The following is a 15,755-nucleotide window of genomic DNA, read 5'->3' as shown; positions in this document are numbered from 1 at the left end:
AAAGTTACAGCACAGGAGGAGGCCATTCACCCCATCTTGTCCATGTCAGCCCTAGGACACCCAGGTACCCTTTCTAATCCCACCTTCCTACATCTGGTCCATAGCCCTGTAGCTTAGAGCACTTAAGGTGCAGATCCAGGTTTCTTTTAAAAGATATAGATCATCAACTAGTGGAAGGGATGTAGAGAAACAAATTAGCAAAGAAATTAGAGAGGTGCAGTGGAGTTTGCACATTCTCCCAGTGTCTGTGTGGGTCTCACCCAAGATATGCAGGGTATATGAATTGACCATGCTAAATTGCTTCTTGGGGAAAAAAGAATTGGGTACTTAAATTTCAAAAAAAATTAAAATTAGAGGTGCGAGAATGATGAAGTAATTATAATGGGAACTTCAATTATTCAAATATAGATTGGGACAGGAATAGTGCAATGGGATGAGGGGCACGAGTTCATTCTGTTGAAGGGCACAAAAAGTCCGGAGTGTCCTGGATGACGAGGGAGATGATGATGAAAAGCAAAAAGTCTGTCTACGATAGATGTCATGTCAAGATTACAATTCTGAATCAGACTGAATATAGAAGTACCAGAGGGAAAGTGGGGGAAAAGAATAAAGGAGCGCACATGAAATGAGACTGGTAGCTAACATCAAAGGGAAACCCAAGGTCTTTTGTGGGCATATAAATAATAAAAGGGTGGTAAACGAAAGAAGATGGCTGATTCAGGATAAAAGCATGGACTTGCAGGAGGCAGGAGACATAGTGGAGGTATTAAACAAGGGCTTTGCATCTGTCTTTATAAAGAAACTGGCTAAGGTGAGAGAGGAGGTCATTGGTACACTGGAATAATTCACAAGCGAGAGGGAGGAAGTGTTGGTTATTTTTACTCAAAGTAGATAAGATACCAGGACCGAATGAGATGCATCCAAGGATACTGAGGGAAGTGAGAGCGAAAATCGCAGATGCATGAGTAATATTCCTCCTGTCTTCCTTAGACATGTGTGATGTGCAAGGATAAAGCCAGCAACTGTGGACTGGTCAATTTGCTTTCTGTGGTGGGGAAACTTCTGAAAACTCAGGACAAAATCCATAGCCACCTGGAGAAGTGCAGGGTAAAGGGAAGCCAACATGAATTAATTAAGGGAAAACTTTGCTGACTTGCTGGAGTTCGTTGAGAAGGAAACTAGGTTGATGAGGGAAATGCTGTTGATATGCTGCATATGGATTTTCAAAGGGCATTTGAACAGTGCCACACAACTTGTGGAATAAAAAAGGAAAGGAGACTTGGATAAGAAATTGGCTGATTGTCAGAAAAGATTGTTTTTCAGATTGGAGGAAGTTTTACAGTGGAGCTCCCCAGGGTTCAATATTTGTGACCCTTGTTTTTCCTGATGTATATTATTTACCTAGTCGGTGTTCAGGGCACAATTTCAAAATTTGCAGATGGTACAAAGATTGGAAATGATCAGCTGCGATGAGAATAGTTTTGAACTTCAATTGGACTTGATATCTTGGTTGATTGGACAGAAAAATGACAGATGAGGTCCAATTCAGAGGAATGTGAGGTGATTCATTTTGACGAGGGATATGGAGAGACAATGTATAATAAAGGAAGAAACTGAAGGAGATGCGGAACAGAGACCTTGCTATGTATGTGCACAAGCTATTGAAGATGGCAAGGCATGTTCAGAGAACAGCTAATAAAGTATCTTAGACTTTATTAATTGAGTACAAGAGTAAGGCCATGTTGAACTTGCATTAGACACTAGTTAGGCATCATGGAGTATTGCGAACGGTTCTGGACACCATACTTGAGGAAAGAGATGAAGGTGTTGAGTACAGAGGAGATTCACAACATTCCAAAGATAAAGAAATGTGGCTCCGAGGATCAATTGGAGAGCTTGGGACTGTTTTTGGAGAGAAGGTTGAGAGGAGACTTGACAGTGGTATTCAAGATCATCAGGTGTATGGATAGGGGAAATCGTGAAAAAACTGTTCCCATTCCGGTGAGCATCAAGTGCTAGAAGGCACAGTCAAATAATTGGCAAAAGGAGTAAAACTGCTGTGAGAAATATTGTTCTAGCTCAGAGAGTGATTGGAATCTGGAAAAAAAACTTTGTAAGAGGGTCGTGGAGGCAGGTTCAATGGAGTTACTTAAAAGGGATTGGATTGCTATCTCGGAAAGAATATGCAAAATTATGGGGATAAGGTAAAGGACTGGCACTTGGTTCGGTAGAATGCTGTTTCAGAGAGCCAGTGAAAACTTGAGCTGAATGACCTTGTCTGCAATGTAAAGCTGATTGCACGTGCTTAATGTCAACCAAAGCAAGCTTAAAAGCATTTGGCAGTGTGTAAAAATCCCTTTCATTTCACGAGCCTTGTTACCAATGAATTTCTGAATTCGCTGTCCACCAGTGGAGTAATTTTATATTTTCACCGGTGGAGTTATTTTATACTTTCCAGCCAAATTACAAATTTTATTTTGTGCTTTTGTAGTAAAAATTTGGATATTTTCCAAATATCCCCAGTCGCACGCTAATAAATGCTAAAAGGTGTGTGAGATGCTTGGAGGTCAGGGATCTGTACTTGGGCACAATTTTGCCAATGCTTCAGCATCAGTAATTAATATTTTAAGATAATGATGGATCAGGGATGCCATTCAGACTATCTTAATTTGACCATCTAGCTGGTACTTAAAATTCTCTGCTGTGGCATCCAGTTGCTTAATTTGTTTTCACCTCTAATAGTCCATCTGGAAATTATTCTATGTCTTGTTATTTCTGAAGTAGTTCTTTTACTTTTAGTATGCAAATTTAAAAGATAGTTTAGGAAAATTGGAATAATTTTAATAACTTAAATTGATATGATGACTGAGAATTCTGTTGTGAATGTTTACTGTAAAGAACTGATTACAAATGTTACTGCAGCATATTTTTATGGAAATGTATTTCTAAGCATTCATTTTTCTTTCAGGACCGACTAATAATGTTACGAAAACAAATGCGAGCCTTTTGCCAGCTCTGCCAGCACTACCTGATGAATGTTAATACAGCTGTTAAAGAACAGGTAATAGAAATAATGTCTTCAGCATGAAAGCAGCCACACGTTTTCATTTATCACCCTGTCCAATTGCAAAAGTTGGGATTGCGAACACTGCTTCCTCACAGTGACCGATCAGTAAAGGATCACACTAAAGAGAATGCTGTACTCAATTGATTGTTCCCTCCTAATTTACTATTCGCTTAATTATTTGGTATAGTTTTGGGGATCATTAGCCTCATTTGGACATAACTTGAGAGATTTTGAAAGAAGCTCATGTCCAATGTGAAATTAAATTTCCTGTAATCACTTAAGTTGCACTTAGTGTGGTCTGTTCATGTTTCTTCTGGTGTGAACTATGCAGAGTGGTGCTCCTGAAGCTATACATAACCAATTGTCTCTCCTTAGTGGAAAGAGATGCCTATAGCCCTTTGTGGGCAGTGGCTAACTACTCATTGATTTTTGATTTCTGAAAACAACAGTTCATTGGTGTTTAGAAATCTGTAGTCAAATCGGTCATTTACATTAATATTCAATTCCTCAAAATTGTATTTATCAAGTCATATTGACATATAAACTTTGACTAATACAGTTAGCAAATGATAGGAGAAATTAGAACCGAGTTTGCTACATTGTCTTGGTTACTGTAACTTTGTTTTTGGAACAACAGCAAATTCAAATGCCCAAAACAACCTTGAGAGTTAAGTTAAAACAACGTGCTTTACATCAGGGCAAATTAAAAATCTAACATGGGACCTTTTAGCCTGTACCCTTATTCACTATGTCATAAAATATATATTTTTAGGGCAGCATGGTGGTGCAGTGGTTAGCACTGCTGCCTCACGGCGCCGAGGTCCCAGGTTCAATCCTGGCTCTGGGTCACTGTCCGTGTGGAGTTTGCACATTGTCCCCGTGTTTGTGTTGATTTCCCAGAGTTGTGTAGGGTAGGTGGATTGGCCACGCTAAATTGCCCCTTAATTGGAAAAAATGAGCAGGGTACTCTTAAATTAAAAAAAAAAAAACATTTTCATAACACATCCTGTTCCTGTTCATCATACTTGCCATGATTTAGACAGGTTTGGTGTGACAATTTTCTCATGTCAGGTCCAATGCCTGTCCCGACTTAGTCCCTTCTGTATAACATGACTGCTCCATTTCCAAACCTCCTCCTTGGTTGGCCCATTACATTTTTTTCATCTTGAGTCGTACATTGTCCACTTCTTTTAATGCGATTTGCACCATGACCCATGCATGCTGTGGCTTTGCAACTCTGCGAGGCATCACCTCACCAGCATCTTTATTTGTGAAACCAAAATTAAATCAGTAGAAATGGTCATATATAATTCTAGATGAGAGCGAGACCGAGGGGACTACAGACAAAAAGGACGGGGCTAAAAATGTGTGCGCGTGAGCGTGAAAGATAGAAAATTATCGGAGGTAATTCATACTGAGGATCTATAATCAGGAATCAAATATATTAAATATCTTGTGTATGCTGTGCACTTCATTGAGGTGCCAGTTAACTCTTGTTACACTGTTCCTGTCAGGCTCCCTTAATTTTGAGAAAGGGCAATGAAGATCTGCTCGTTTATGTTTTCACTTGCAACTGCAAATTTTTGTCACAACTGAAGAAAGTATTTTTTGAAAGCTCAAAGTCAATAAATTTCCAATGTACACTCAATTTCCCAATAACAAAAAATACATTTGATTGTTTGATCAAGAGAAAATAGAGACCCTAGTCTCTATTAGATAGCACGTTTAGCGAGTTGGTCACACTGCAGGTAAAGGGTACTGAGGGAGATGGGAAATGGGTGACCACCAGACACAGGAAGAGTAGTAAAGCAGGGCAGGGGTCCCCTGCAGTGATCTCCCTCCAAAACAGATATACCGTTTTTGATACTGTTGAGGGGGATGGGTTATCAGGAGATGGCAGCAGTAGCCAGCTTCATGGCACTGTGGCTGACTCAGCTGTGCAGGAGGGCAGGAAAAAGAGTGGTAGAGCTATAGTGATGGGGGATTCGAATGTAAGGGGAGTAGACAGGCATTTCTGTGGACGCAAACGAGACTCCAGGAAGATATGCTGCCTCCTGGGTGCAAGGGTCTGATGTCTCAGAGTGGCTGCAGGACATTCTAAAGGGGGAGGGTGAACAGCCAGCTCTCGTGGTGCATATAGGCATCAACGATGAAGGTAAAAACAGGATGAGGTCCTACATGCTGAATTTGGGGAGTTAGGAGATAACCTAAAACGTAGGACTTCAAAGGTAGTAATCTGAGGATTGCTACCAGTGCCACGTGCTAGTCGGAGTAGGACTGCCAGGATGACAGCGTGGCTTGAGAGATGGTGCAGGAGGGAAGGATTCAGATTTTTGGGACGTTGGAACCGGTTTTGGGAGACGTGGGACCATTACAAATCAGACGGTCTACACCTGGGCAGGACTGAAACCAATGTCTTCGGGCGGTTGTTTGCCTGCGCTGTTCTGGAATGTTTAAACTAATGTGGCAGGGGGATGGAAACCAATGCCGGAAGTCAGAGGGTAGTAAAGAGGGGGCAGAAACAAAAGCTAGTAAGGAGAAAAGTTGAAGGCAGAGAAACAGATTGAACTGCCTAGTATGGCAGGGGATGGGAACCAGAGCAGGGTCAGCGGGAGGTATAACTGAGGGAGAGCTACAGACTAAGGCCAGTAAGATTAAGAGGAAGAGCAGGGAGTGGTTGGTCAATGCAGCGGGGCTGGTGGGCTGAAATGCATTAGATTCCATGCAAGGGGTATTTCAGTAAGACAGATGAACTTAGAGCTTGGATTGGTACGTGGAATTATGTTGCTCTGACAGAAATTTGGTTGAAAGAGGGACAGGATTCTTGATTAATAAGGGGATCAGGGGCTATGGGGAGAAGGCAGGAGAATGGGGATGAGAAAATATCAGCCATGATTGAATTGCGAAGCAGACTCGATGGGCCAAGTGGCCTAATTCTGCTCCTATGTCTTATGGTTATGGAGTGGCAACTAAACATTCCAGGATTTAGATGCTTCATGCAGGATGGAGGGGGCTGCAAAAGAGGTGGGGAGTTGCAATATTGAAGAATATCGGAGAATATCACAGCTGTGCTGAGGGAGGACACCTTGCAGTATTCAGGCAGGGAGGCAATCTGGGTAGAGCTTAGAGATGGGATTTACGCACATTTGGAAACAAATGGACTTATTAGTGATTGACAGCATGGTTTTGTGAAGGGGAAATCTTGCCTCACTAATTTGATCAAGTTTTTCGAGGAAGTGACACTGATGATAGATGAGGGAAAGGCAGTAGATGTTGTATACATGGACTTCAGTAAAACCTTTGACAAGGTACCACATGGTAGCCTGGTACAAAAGGTGAAGTCACATGGGATCAGAGGAGAGCTGGCAAGTTGGATACAGAACTGACTTGGGCACAGTCTTGGGCGGAGAAATGGCAGATAGAGTTTAATCCGGACAAGTGTGAGGTAATGCACTTTGGATGGTCAGATGCATGGAGGAAATGCACAAGAAATGGTAGAACTCCGAGTACTGACAGGCAGAGAGATCTGGGCGTGCATGTCCACTGATCACATGAAAGTGGCAACTCGTGTGGATTAAGTGGTTAAGAAGGCATACGGCATGCTGACCTTCATCGGTCAGGGCATTGAATAGAAAAATTGGCAAGTCATGTTGCAGCTGTACAAAACATTAGTTCGGCTTCATTTGGAATGTAGTGTACAATTCTGGTCGCCACGCTACCAGAAGGATGTGGATGCTTTGGAGAGGGTACAGAAGCGGTTTACTGGGTTGTTGCCTGGTCTGGAGGGCATTAGCTATGAGGAGAGTTTAGATAAATTAGGTCTGTTCTCATTGGAACAACAGAGGTTGAGAGGCAACCTAATAGAGGTCTACAAGATTGAGTGGCATGGACAGTGTGGACAGTCAGATGCTCTTTCCTAGTATAGGAGAGGCAGGTACTAGGGGACATAGATTTAAAGTGCATGGGGAAAAGTTTAGGACAGATGTGTGAGGCATGTCTTTTGCACAAAGGGTGGTAAATATATGGAACGTGCCGCTTGGGGAGGTGATGGGAGCAGATACAATAGTGACATTTAAGAACATCTGGACAAATATATGAATAGGGTGGAAATGGAAGGATACGGACTCCGTAATTGCAGACGGTTTTAGTTTTGGCAGGTACCATGGTTGGCGCAGGCATGGGGGGCCTATTCCTGTGCTGTATTGTCCTTTGGTCTTTAGTGTTAAGATTTTTACTCCTGATAAAGTTGGAAGTGCCTTGCATTAGGGCTGGTTGCTCGTTCCAATGTTCTTCAGTTTATACATAGGAAATTTGAGAAAAGACAAGTGTTGGAATTTACTGATTACACAGAAGTACGGGTTTTGACAAATAGAAAGATTGTAAAAGAGTACTGCTGAAAAAAAAGACATTGAAGCTTTCTGATTTGAGTTCCTCAGGACAGAATCACAAGAACACCAATTTTCAAAGGGAACAGTCATTTATTCTGACAACTTAGGAGAAAAGGGTGCTGATTGGTTGTCATGGAGGTTTCTGTTTAAATTCAAGCTGGGTATGTTAACTTTGGTTGAGGTGTTGCTACGGGGAATGCATCAGGGAACAATTGTTCCCCAATCTTTTGTTTCGTTGAAAAAGGTGCAATGACTAGACATGTTCTTTTTTGTCTTATTGTGTATGAATAAGCTTCGGCAGTGTCACTTTTTTTGAACAAAAATTCTATACTACCAAGCGACTGAGTATATAAGACTTACGGAGGACATTGGTTAACTGAAGGTTGAATAGTTTTCAAGTGGAATTTAACACGCAGGGTTAGTTAATACGTTTTGGAAGGAAAAACAAGGAACTGAAGAATACACTTAATGGAGAGAGAATAGATGAATGAAGATACTTTGAGATTCAAATGCATAATTTAATGCAAGCAGATAAATAACGATTCAGATCACTTTGGGGATTTAGGAATGGAACATAGAGCATAAGACATGATTGTAATTTTTTAAATGTAATGGTTCTAAGTGCTGTGAAAGTCACTATGCCATTACACTAATTTCACCAGGATGATGTCAGAGGTGGGAATCTATACTTGTGAGGAGAGACCTGAGATACTGAGACTATTTCCAATGGAGCAGAGAAAGCACTGGAAAGTAGGGCAAGATGCAGGCAGATGGGGAAAGAACATGCAGTGTAATTGGTTTTGGGTTATTCTCACAAAATGGCAACATAGATGTGATAGGCCAAATGTCACCAGAAGTGCTATAAATTTCCATCTTGAAACAAAGGAAATCGATCTGATGTGCATCCACCCTTACAGTGTGCTCAAGAATATTTTATTTATTGACTAGGCGTCCACAGCAATTACACTATGGCTTTAAAGGGGTAGTTTAAGTTGCAGTTTGGTTGTGTAATATAATGCTTCTGTCTTTCAAAATAGCATATCCTCCAACTTGCCATCAGGAGCGCCAGGGTATAAATGCACCATCCTTCCTATGTTTTTAGAGATCACTTTATCAAGTTATTTTTCTTCCTGTGGAATCACGCAATTTGGCTCTCCACTTGTACCTGGGGCGATTCCGCTGTACTCTATTAGGTACAGAGATGGCCTACATTTATCATAATGGGGCTTTATTCAGGAACCCTGACCTTTACTTTGGTTCGTTGGCTGACCTAGATGGTGACTGAGACACAGCCAACCAGGTTGTTAATATTACCCAAGTGTGTAACCGTTTCTATCCAGTAACGTAGCTTGGCAGTTTCACCTTGGAATTTTGGTCAGTCTGAAGGACTAATCTCAAAGTTGTGTTTTTTCTTATCACATTGGAATTGATTTAGGTATATAGACCTAAAATAGCAGGCCTCGAAGAAAGAAATGAACTTTAGCTTTATGCCCAGAAGAATGTAACTTACTACAAACAAGATAGAGGCATATTTTAAAATACTATACATGGATAAATACTTATATAAAATGCATTTAATTGGTGCAATGACTGTGTTCAAAAAAGACTCAGTAACTTTCAGTAATTGTTTCTGTTTTGTTTTGTAGGCTTTCACTATCTTGTGTGATATTCTGATGATTTTTAGCCACCAGATTGTGTCAGGTGGACGTGAAGTACTGGAACCTCTGGTTTACACTCCAGATTCGTCTCTACAGTCAGAGTTACTCAGCTTCATCTTAGACCATGTATTTATTGACCAGGATGAAGACAGCCACAGTACAGGTGAGAGATGTTCTATTTCATACATATTTATCTGTACCAACCAATTTCAATCCACTATTTGAAGACCATTTCCACATAATTCTCTAAAAGGAAAATTATGAATTTTTGATCTGAGGTTTGGTACAGAACATGTTTTAATCCAGAGAAGACCTTTGTGATACAGATACTTGGAGCTATTGTACCTCAACCCGAGACTCCAGCAGGCTTAATCTTTTATTCCATTAGGGTTGGCAGTTCCAGATGGCTCCAAGTTTCTTCACTTTTAATTGATGAGTAGTAATAATTTTTGTACGTGTTTTATAGATGGACATCAAGATGATGAAGCTAGTAAAATCGAAGCTTTACATAAAAGAAGGAACCTTCTTGCAGCTTTCTGTAAATTAATTGTATATAATGTGGTGGACATGCATACAGCTGCAGATATTTTTAAGCAGTACATGAAGGTAAACATTTCGGAACTTTGTAAAATAAACTCTCTTAATTGTCTGACATTTTGCATGAAACTGATCTGCTAGCTAAGCTTGGGAGGTTTATCCCAGAGACACACAAGCTCTGTGACTAACTTAACAAAGTTTATTAAAAAAAAAACCAAATGTTAAGAGGGAACCAGATTATTATTTGGCATACGTTCTCAGGTGTATGAGCACAGCCTGCTTTAAAAAAAACTGAAACTGGCCAGCTGAATCACAAAATGCTCCCCCCCGCCCCCCGTTCTGTATGTTTGTGCATACATCTAGCTGCTTATAATGGGTGACTTGTACACTTGAACCATACGACACTGCTTCATCCGTATGAGCATTTATTTGGGAATAATAAAACAAGTGCTCTGAATCCAAAATTTCCATTCAGCGCTAAATTATTAACGGGGTGTTAGAAATGGTGCACTGCAGACCCAATTATCCGAATTATTAAGTAACTTATTTAATCCATAATGCTTACTAAACCTTTAATTGTTTATACTTTAGTATTACAATGATTATGGAGACATCATCAAGGAAACTATGAGCAAGTGCAGACAAGCAGACAAAATTCAGTGTGCAAAGACCCTCATACTTAGCTTACAGCAGGTAAGATTTTTAATCTTTTTGGAAGAAGAGTTGGATTACTAATTAGGAAATATTCTGTACCAACAAATCGTATTCAGGGCACAACATACAAGGTAATTGAATGGCTGATGTTAAAACCGATAATAAATATATTGGATAAAGCAATCATTCTGAAAGACGAAAATTTGGTCAGTTCTTTTAGGGGCTAGTATTTACTCATTTCTGTTATTTACAGTTTTGTGATAATTTATCATTTTTTTTGTTTTGAATTTGGAAATAAGGTGCTGTGAAAGTAAGAACCGTAAATCTAAATAATGTTAATTATATACATGTTATATTTGCAACAATTTTCCTGGTTTGGTTTTACACATTTGGAATAGTGTTCTTTGTCAATGTATTAACCAGAGCTATTTCTAAAACCCATTTGACTTTGGTTTTTGTTACTGTTCAAAAATGTTGACGGTTATTGATTTCATTTTTGCATGCAATAATAGTTAGGCCAAGAAAAGCATACGTATTGTTGGAAAAAGCAAGGGAGAGGAAAAATAGACGTGAAATGGTTACGTTTCTTCATCAGCAAAGTTTCATTCTAACCAACAAGTGCTTTATTTCCACTTGTGTATTTATCATCATTTATTTTGTCTTTTTGAGAATTACTCACTACTCCATGCACTTAATGATTTAAAAAAAATTCTTCACAGTTGTTTAACGAGTTGGAACAGGACCTTGGACTTAGTTTTGATCGAACAGCTCCTGGTTTTAGTGGAGTTAAAGAACTTGCTCGACGTTTTTCACTGACGTTCGGCTTAGATCAGCTAAAAACCAGAGAAGCTGTAGCAATGCTACACAAGTAAGTATTTGTTATGTTCTATTTTTTTTTAAAAATCTCCATTTCTCGCCGCTGATATCATAATCAGCCATCGGAGAATCACTCCGACGCCCAAATCGGGGCAGGCACCGGTTTGACGCAGGTCAGCCATGCTCCACCCCCTCGGAAGTGGCATAATCGCATCGCAAGCCGTTACAACGGCGTTGGTGTGTTATCAGCAGGCCCTCCTGCGATGCTCCACCCCTGATGGGCTATGGTCCCGACCACGCGGGTGACGTGTGGTCTGAGCGGTCGGGAACCCGGTGTGGTGGCTGTGGACTATGTCCAGCGCTGCCACACTTGGCCGGGATCCATGCTGGGGGGCTTCGCAAGGGTTGGGGGGACTCGTGCGGGGTAGCCTGTGGGGTGGGGTCGCACATGGTCATGGTGCGGCTGCTGCAGGTCATTGCCGTGCGCATGTGTGGCCAGGGACCTGGTCGTTCTCCAGTCGCTTTTGGCATGGGAACCAGGAGTTTCACCAGGTGTCGCTGATAGCCCCTCACCGGTATCGGAATCGGTGGGGGTTTGCCGCCGATTTTGGCCTGCACTTAGCCGCTGAAACGGAAAATCCGGCCCATGATTACTGGGGTAAACGACACCAAGATCAAAAAAGCACAACAAAAAAAAACAGTTAGCGGCATCTTGCATTGATATAGTGCCTTTCACATAGTAAAAACATTCCCCGGTGCTTCATAGGCGCATGATCAGATAGAAATTTGAAACCAAGCCAGATAGTGGTATTATTGCCAAACCAGGCAGCAATGTCGATGAACTAACACTGAAGCTATGGATGAACAGGGCCTGATGCAAGTAAAGATACAGACAGTGGAATTTTGGATGAATTAAGCTCATGGAGTTGGGAGGATGGCGAGAAAGGCCTTTCAAAATTTGGAGTTATCAAAAGCATTGATGAGAGATTGAGCAGCAAGTGAACTGAGGCAGTGAAGAGACTGACTGTATTAGGGAGGTAGGTGTAGGTGGCTTTGGTGAGAGAGAATCTGGGGTTGGAAGCTGAGCTCATCGCCAGGCCCACTCCTTCCACATTCGTGGTACACTATACTCTTTAATGTGGATTTTACCCACTTAATCTCTGATGGGGACCTTTTTCATAAATATACCGTCTTAAAATGTAATCAAGTAAAACTACAGCATATTTATCCTCCCATATATTTCCAAAGTTAACCCTAGCCTACTGCTCTCCAGTCATTTGCCCCAGCAGCACTTGTACCATTGTGTCCTGTGGACTGTTTAATCATCTGTCTGTGACCCGTCTCTATGATCCATGATCCCTTTCCAAACCAAATCAGTACCTAGCCTGCTTCTTTTTGAAGATGTTAATTAACATGGTCAGTTAAATAATTTTGCTATTGACTAATTTCATATGGCCGATAATGGAATTTAATGTGTACTCTTAAGTCTAGTTTTATTTTAGCCTGTGGCCTCTACTTAAATACTTCAAGTCTAAATTCAACTGGCGACTGAATAGCATCTATGCATCCACATTTCCAAGGCTTGCATCAAATTTTTTTGCAAACACGCACAAAAGAGACCTATTTACTGAAGGGAATGAGCCTGGTGAACATTCTTTTAATCTCAAAAGCAAAATACAGGGAATTCTGGAAACCTGAAATAAAATAGAAACTGCTCAAAATACTCAGGTTTGGTTGCATTTGTGAAGCGAAAAACAAGGTTCCTATTTCAAGTTGATGGCCTTTGGTCAGAATGGAAAAGTTAAGAGATGCAACAGCTTTTAAGTAAGTACAGAGGCAATACAAGTGGGTGGGCCAAAGAGAAAAGGTGATCTGTGATCGGGTGAAGGTGTGAGAGATTAAATGACAAAAGGTGCAAGGCAAATGGAGATGGTATTGGGTCAAGTAAAGATGCAAAAGGTGGATCTAGGTTGAAGTCGTATTAGACAAAGCAATAAAAAAACAAGACCTGCTATCCAAACACACAGAAAATGGTCATGGTTATGATCTGAAAATGTCAAATTAATTGTTAAGCCTGGAAGCTGTGGAAAAGCTACTTACAGAACAGTGTAAAAGAACAGAGGGGTCAGAGTGGGAGTGCAGGTTGGAGAACTAAAATGACAAGTGATTGGAAACTTCATAATCAGGCTTGCATACTGACCAGAGGCGTTTTGCAAGCGGTCATCCAACCTGAGTTGGCCTTCACAATATTGAGAAGACATCATGAATAATGAACACAGAATTCTCAATTAAAAGGAGTACAATTAAATCGATATTTGATCTAGATGTTTGTGACCTTGGATGATGAGAATGGAGGAGACTAATGCACAGGTTACATAGATTACATAGAACATACAGTGCAGAAGGAGGCCATTCGGCCCATCGAGTCTGCACCGACCCACATTAATCCCTCACTTCCACCTTATCCCCGCAACCCAATAACCCCTCCCAACCCTTATGGACACTACGGGTAATTTAGCATGGCCAATCCACCTAACCTGCACGTCTTTGGACTGTGGGAGGAAACCGGAGCACCCGGAGGAAACCCACGCGGACACGGGGAGAACGTGCAAACTCCGCACAGACAGTGACCCAGCAGGGAATCGAACCTGGGACCCTGGCGCTGTGAAGCCACAGTGCTAATCACTTGTGCTACCGTGCTGCCCAAAGGTGTTGTATTACCTTTTTTTAATTTTAGTTTTTCCAATTAAGGGGCAATTTAGTGTGGCCAATCCATTTACCCTGCACATCTTTGAATTGTGGGTGTGAGACCCATCCAGAAGGTGTTGTATTATCTGAGTATGCATGGGAAGGAGAGAGGTTGGGGCTGATTAAGGAGTGGACTAGGGTGCTGTGGAGGGAATGGTTCTTTTGAAATGCTGACGGGAGGGTATGATACATTTGGTGGTGGCGTCATACTGGATGTGGTGGAAATGGTGACAGGTTATTTGTTGAGGGTGGAAGATAAGAATGAGAAGACATTTGTAGTGGTCTTGGGAGGGAGGGGATGGGATGAAAGAATAAGTGCAGGATACGGTTCACCATAGTGGGGTAGAATCCTTTATTGTGGAGAAAGGAAGACCTATCAAAAGCACTGGTATGGAAGTTGGCATTATCAGGACATGGAAACTAGGAAAATGGAACACAGGAACCTGGGGTAGGAGGAAATGCGCCCAGGTTCTTCTCATAGTTCAAGGCCCCTGCCATTCCTTCGAGATGAGGCAGTTTCTTTACGTCAATTTAGTCTATTTGTTGCGCATTGTGATCTCCCTCCTATGTTGAGATGAATACAGATTAGGTGACTGCATTGTTCTATTTAGTCCCTATTGAGCTACCAGTCACCTGTCACTTTAATTCTCTACCCTGCTTCAATCTAACTTCTCTGTCTTGGTCTTCTACAGTGTTTCAGCAAAGCTTAATATTAGCTCAAGAAACAGCTTCTAGACTCAATGAGTTCAACCATTTCAGATCATAACCTGTGCGTCTTTTGTTTTTACATGACAGCTGTTAGTGATGATTTTGCTTCTTCCGCATAATCTGCTCTTGATCCATCTTTTGCGTCTTTACTTTTATCATCATCTTTTGCACCGTATGTTACTTAATCTCTCCTGCCTTCCACCCCGTTCTAGGCGCCCCACCACTTTCCATGCCTGTATTAAAACCTGATACATTGCTAACTTTTTCCAGTTCTGATGAAGGGTAATTGAACTGAAACTGTTTCTGACGCCACAGATGTTACCAGAGTTGCTATAATTTTCTGTTATTGTAATATTTAGCTAATTATCTTGAATTAGTTTAGCTCAAACATAAGTTTTTATTTTGCGGTGGAGAACTACAGCCTCATTTAAGCAGATTATCTTAAGTTTGTAATAACTGAAAGTAAGATTTCTCAGCATGGACAAATGAGGTTTAACCTGTTATGCCAAATTCCATATCATAGTTGTATTTTAATTATGTGATACTTTGAAAATTAATTAGTTATTTTCTAGTTTTAATTTGTTTGACAATGAATTTGCAGAGACGGCATTGATTTTGCCTTCAAGGAGCCCAATGTAAATGGAGAAGGATATCCTGCTGTGAATTTAGCTTTTCTTGATATCCTAAGTGAATTCTCTTCTAAACTTCTCAGACAAGACAAGAGAACACTGTAAGTACAGTACTCGTGTGCAGAAGCAGAATAACAAGCTCTAAAATTGTATGTAATTTTGCTTTAACTGCAGTGTTATTTTGCTATGCAATTTGAACATTTCTGAATAATTATTGAATCTCTCCCCCCCCCCCCCCCCCCCCCCCCCCCCCCAAAAAAAAACCCATTTCAGGTATGTTTACCTCGAGAAGTTTATGACTGAGCAAATGATATTGCACAGGGAAGATGTGTGGCTACCATTAATATCTTATAGAAACTCCTTACTCACTGGTGATGATGATACAATGTCTGTTGTCAGTGGAATTAGCAGCAGAGGCTCTTCTGTCAGAAGCAAGAAAACAAAACCAGCAACAGGGAAACGAAAATTACCTGAAGGTAATGCATTAGCATGGTGCTTGTAAATAAATCATAATGGTGCACTTATTGCCTGCACATAATTGCATTTCCAG

The 15,755-nt window shown here is 41.0% G+C and overlaps 1 protein-coding gene across 8 annotated transcripts in view; it reads left to right on the top strand.

Annotated features, from left to right (window-relative positions):
- LOC140421163 (cohesin subunit SA-2) overlaps positions 1-15,755 on the top strand; it is a 290,652-nt gene that overhangs the window by 247,207 nt on the left and 27,690 nt on the right. For all 8 annotated transcript variants that reach the window (XM_072505624.1, XM_072505622.1, XM_072505623.1 and 5 more), the window contains 7 exons: positions 2,969-3,061; positions 9,102-9,276; positions 9,580-9,719; positions 10,242-10,343; positions 11,024-11,172; positions 15,178-15,306; positions 15,479-15,681. In XM_072505624.1, coding sequence (XP_072361725.1) covers positions 2,969-3,061; positions 9,102-9,276; positions 9,580-9,719; positions 10,242-10,343; positions 11,024-11,172; positions 15,178-15,306; positions 15,479-15,681 — 991 coding nt within the window. The remainder of the gene's footprint in view (positions 1-2,968; positions 3,062-9,101; positions 9,277-9,579; positions 9,720-10,241; positions 10,344-11,023; positions 11,173-15,177; positions 15,307-15,478; positions 15,682-15,755) is intronic.

Source organism: Scyliorhinus torazame, chromosome 5 (genome assembly GCF_047496885.1).
Source record: "Scyliorhinus torazame isolate Kashiwa2021f chromosome 5, sScyTor2.1, whole genome shotgun sequence".
NCBI classification, from domain to species: Eukaryota; Metazoa; Chordata; class Chondrichthyes; order Carcharhiniformes; family Scyliorhinidae; genus Scyliorhinus; species Scyliorhinus torazame.
This window is presented reverse-complemented; position numbering and strand designations above follow the sequence as displayed.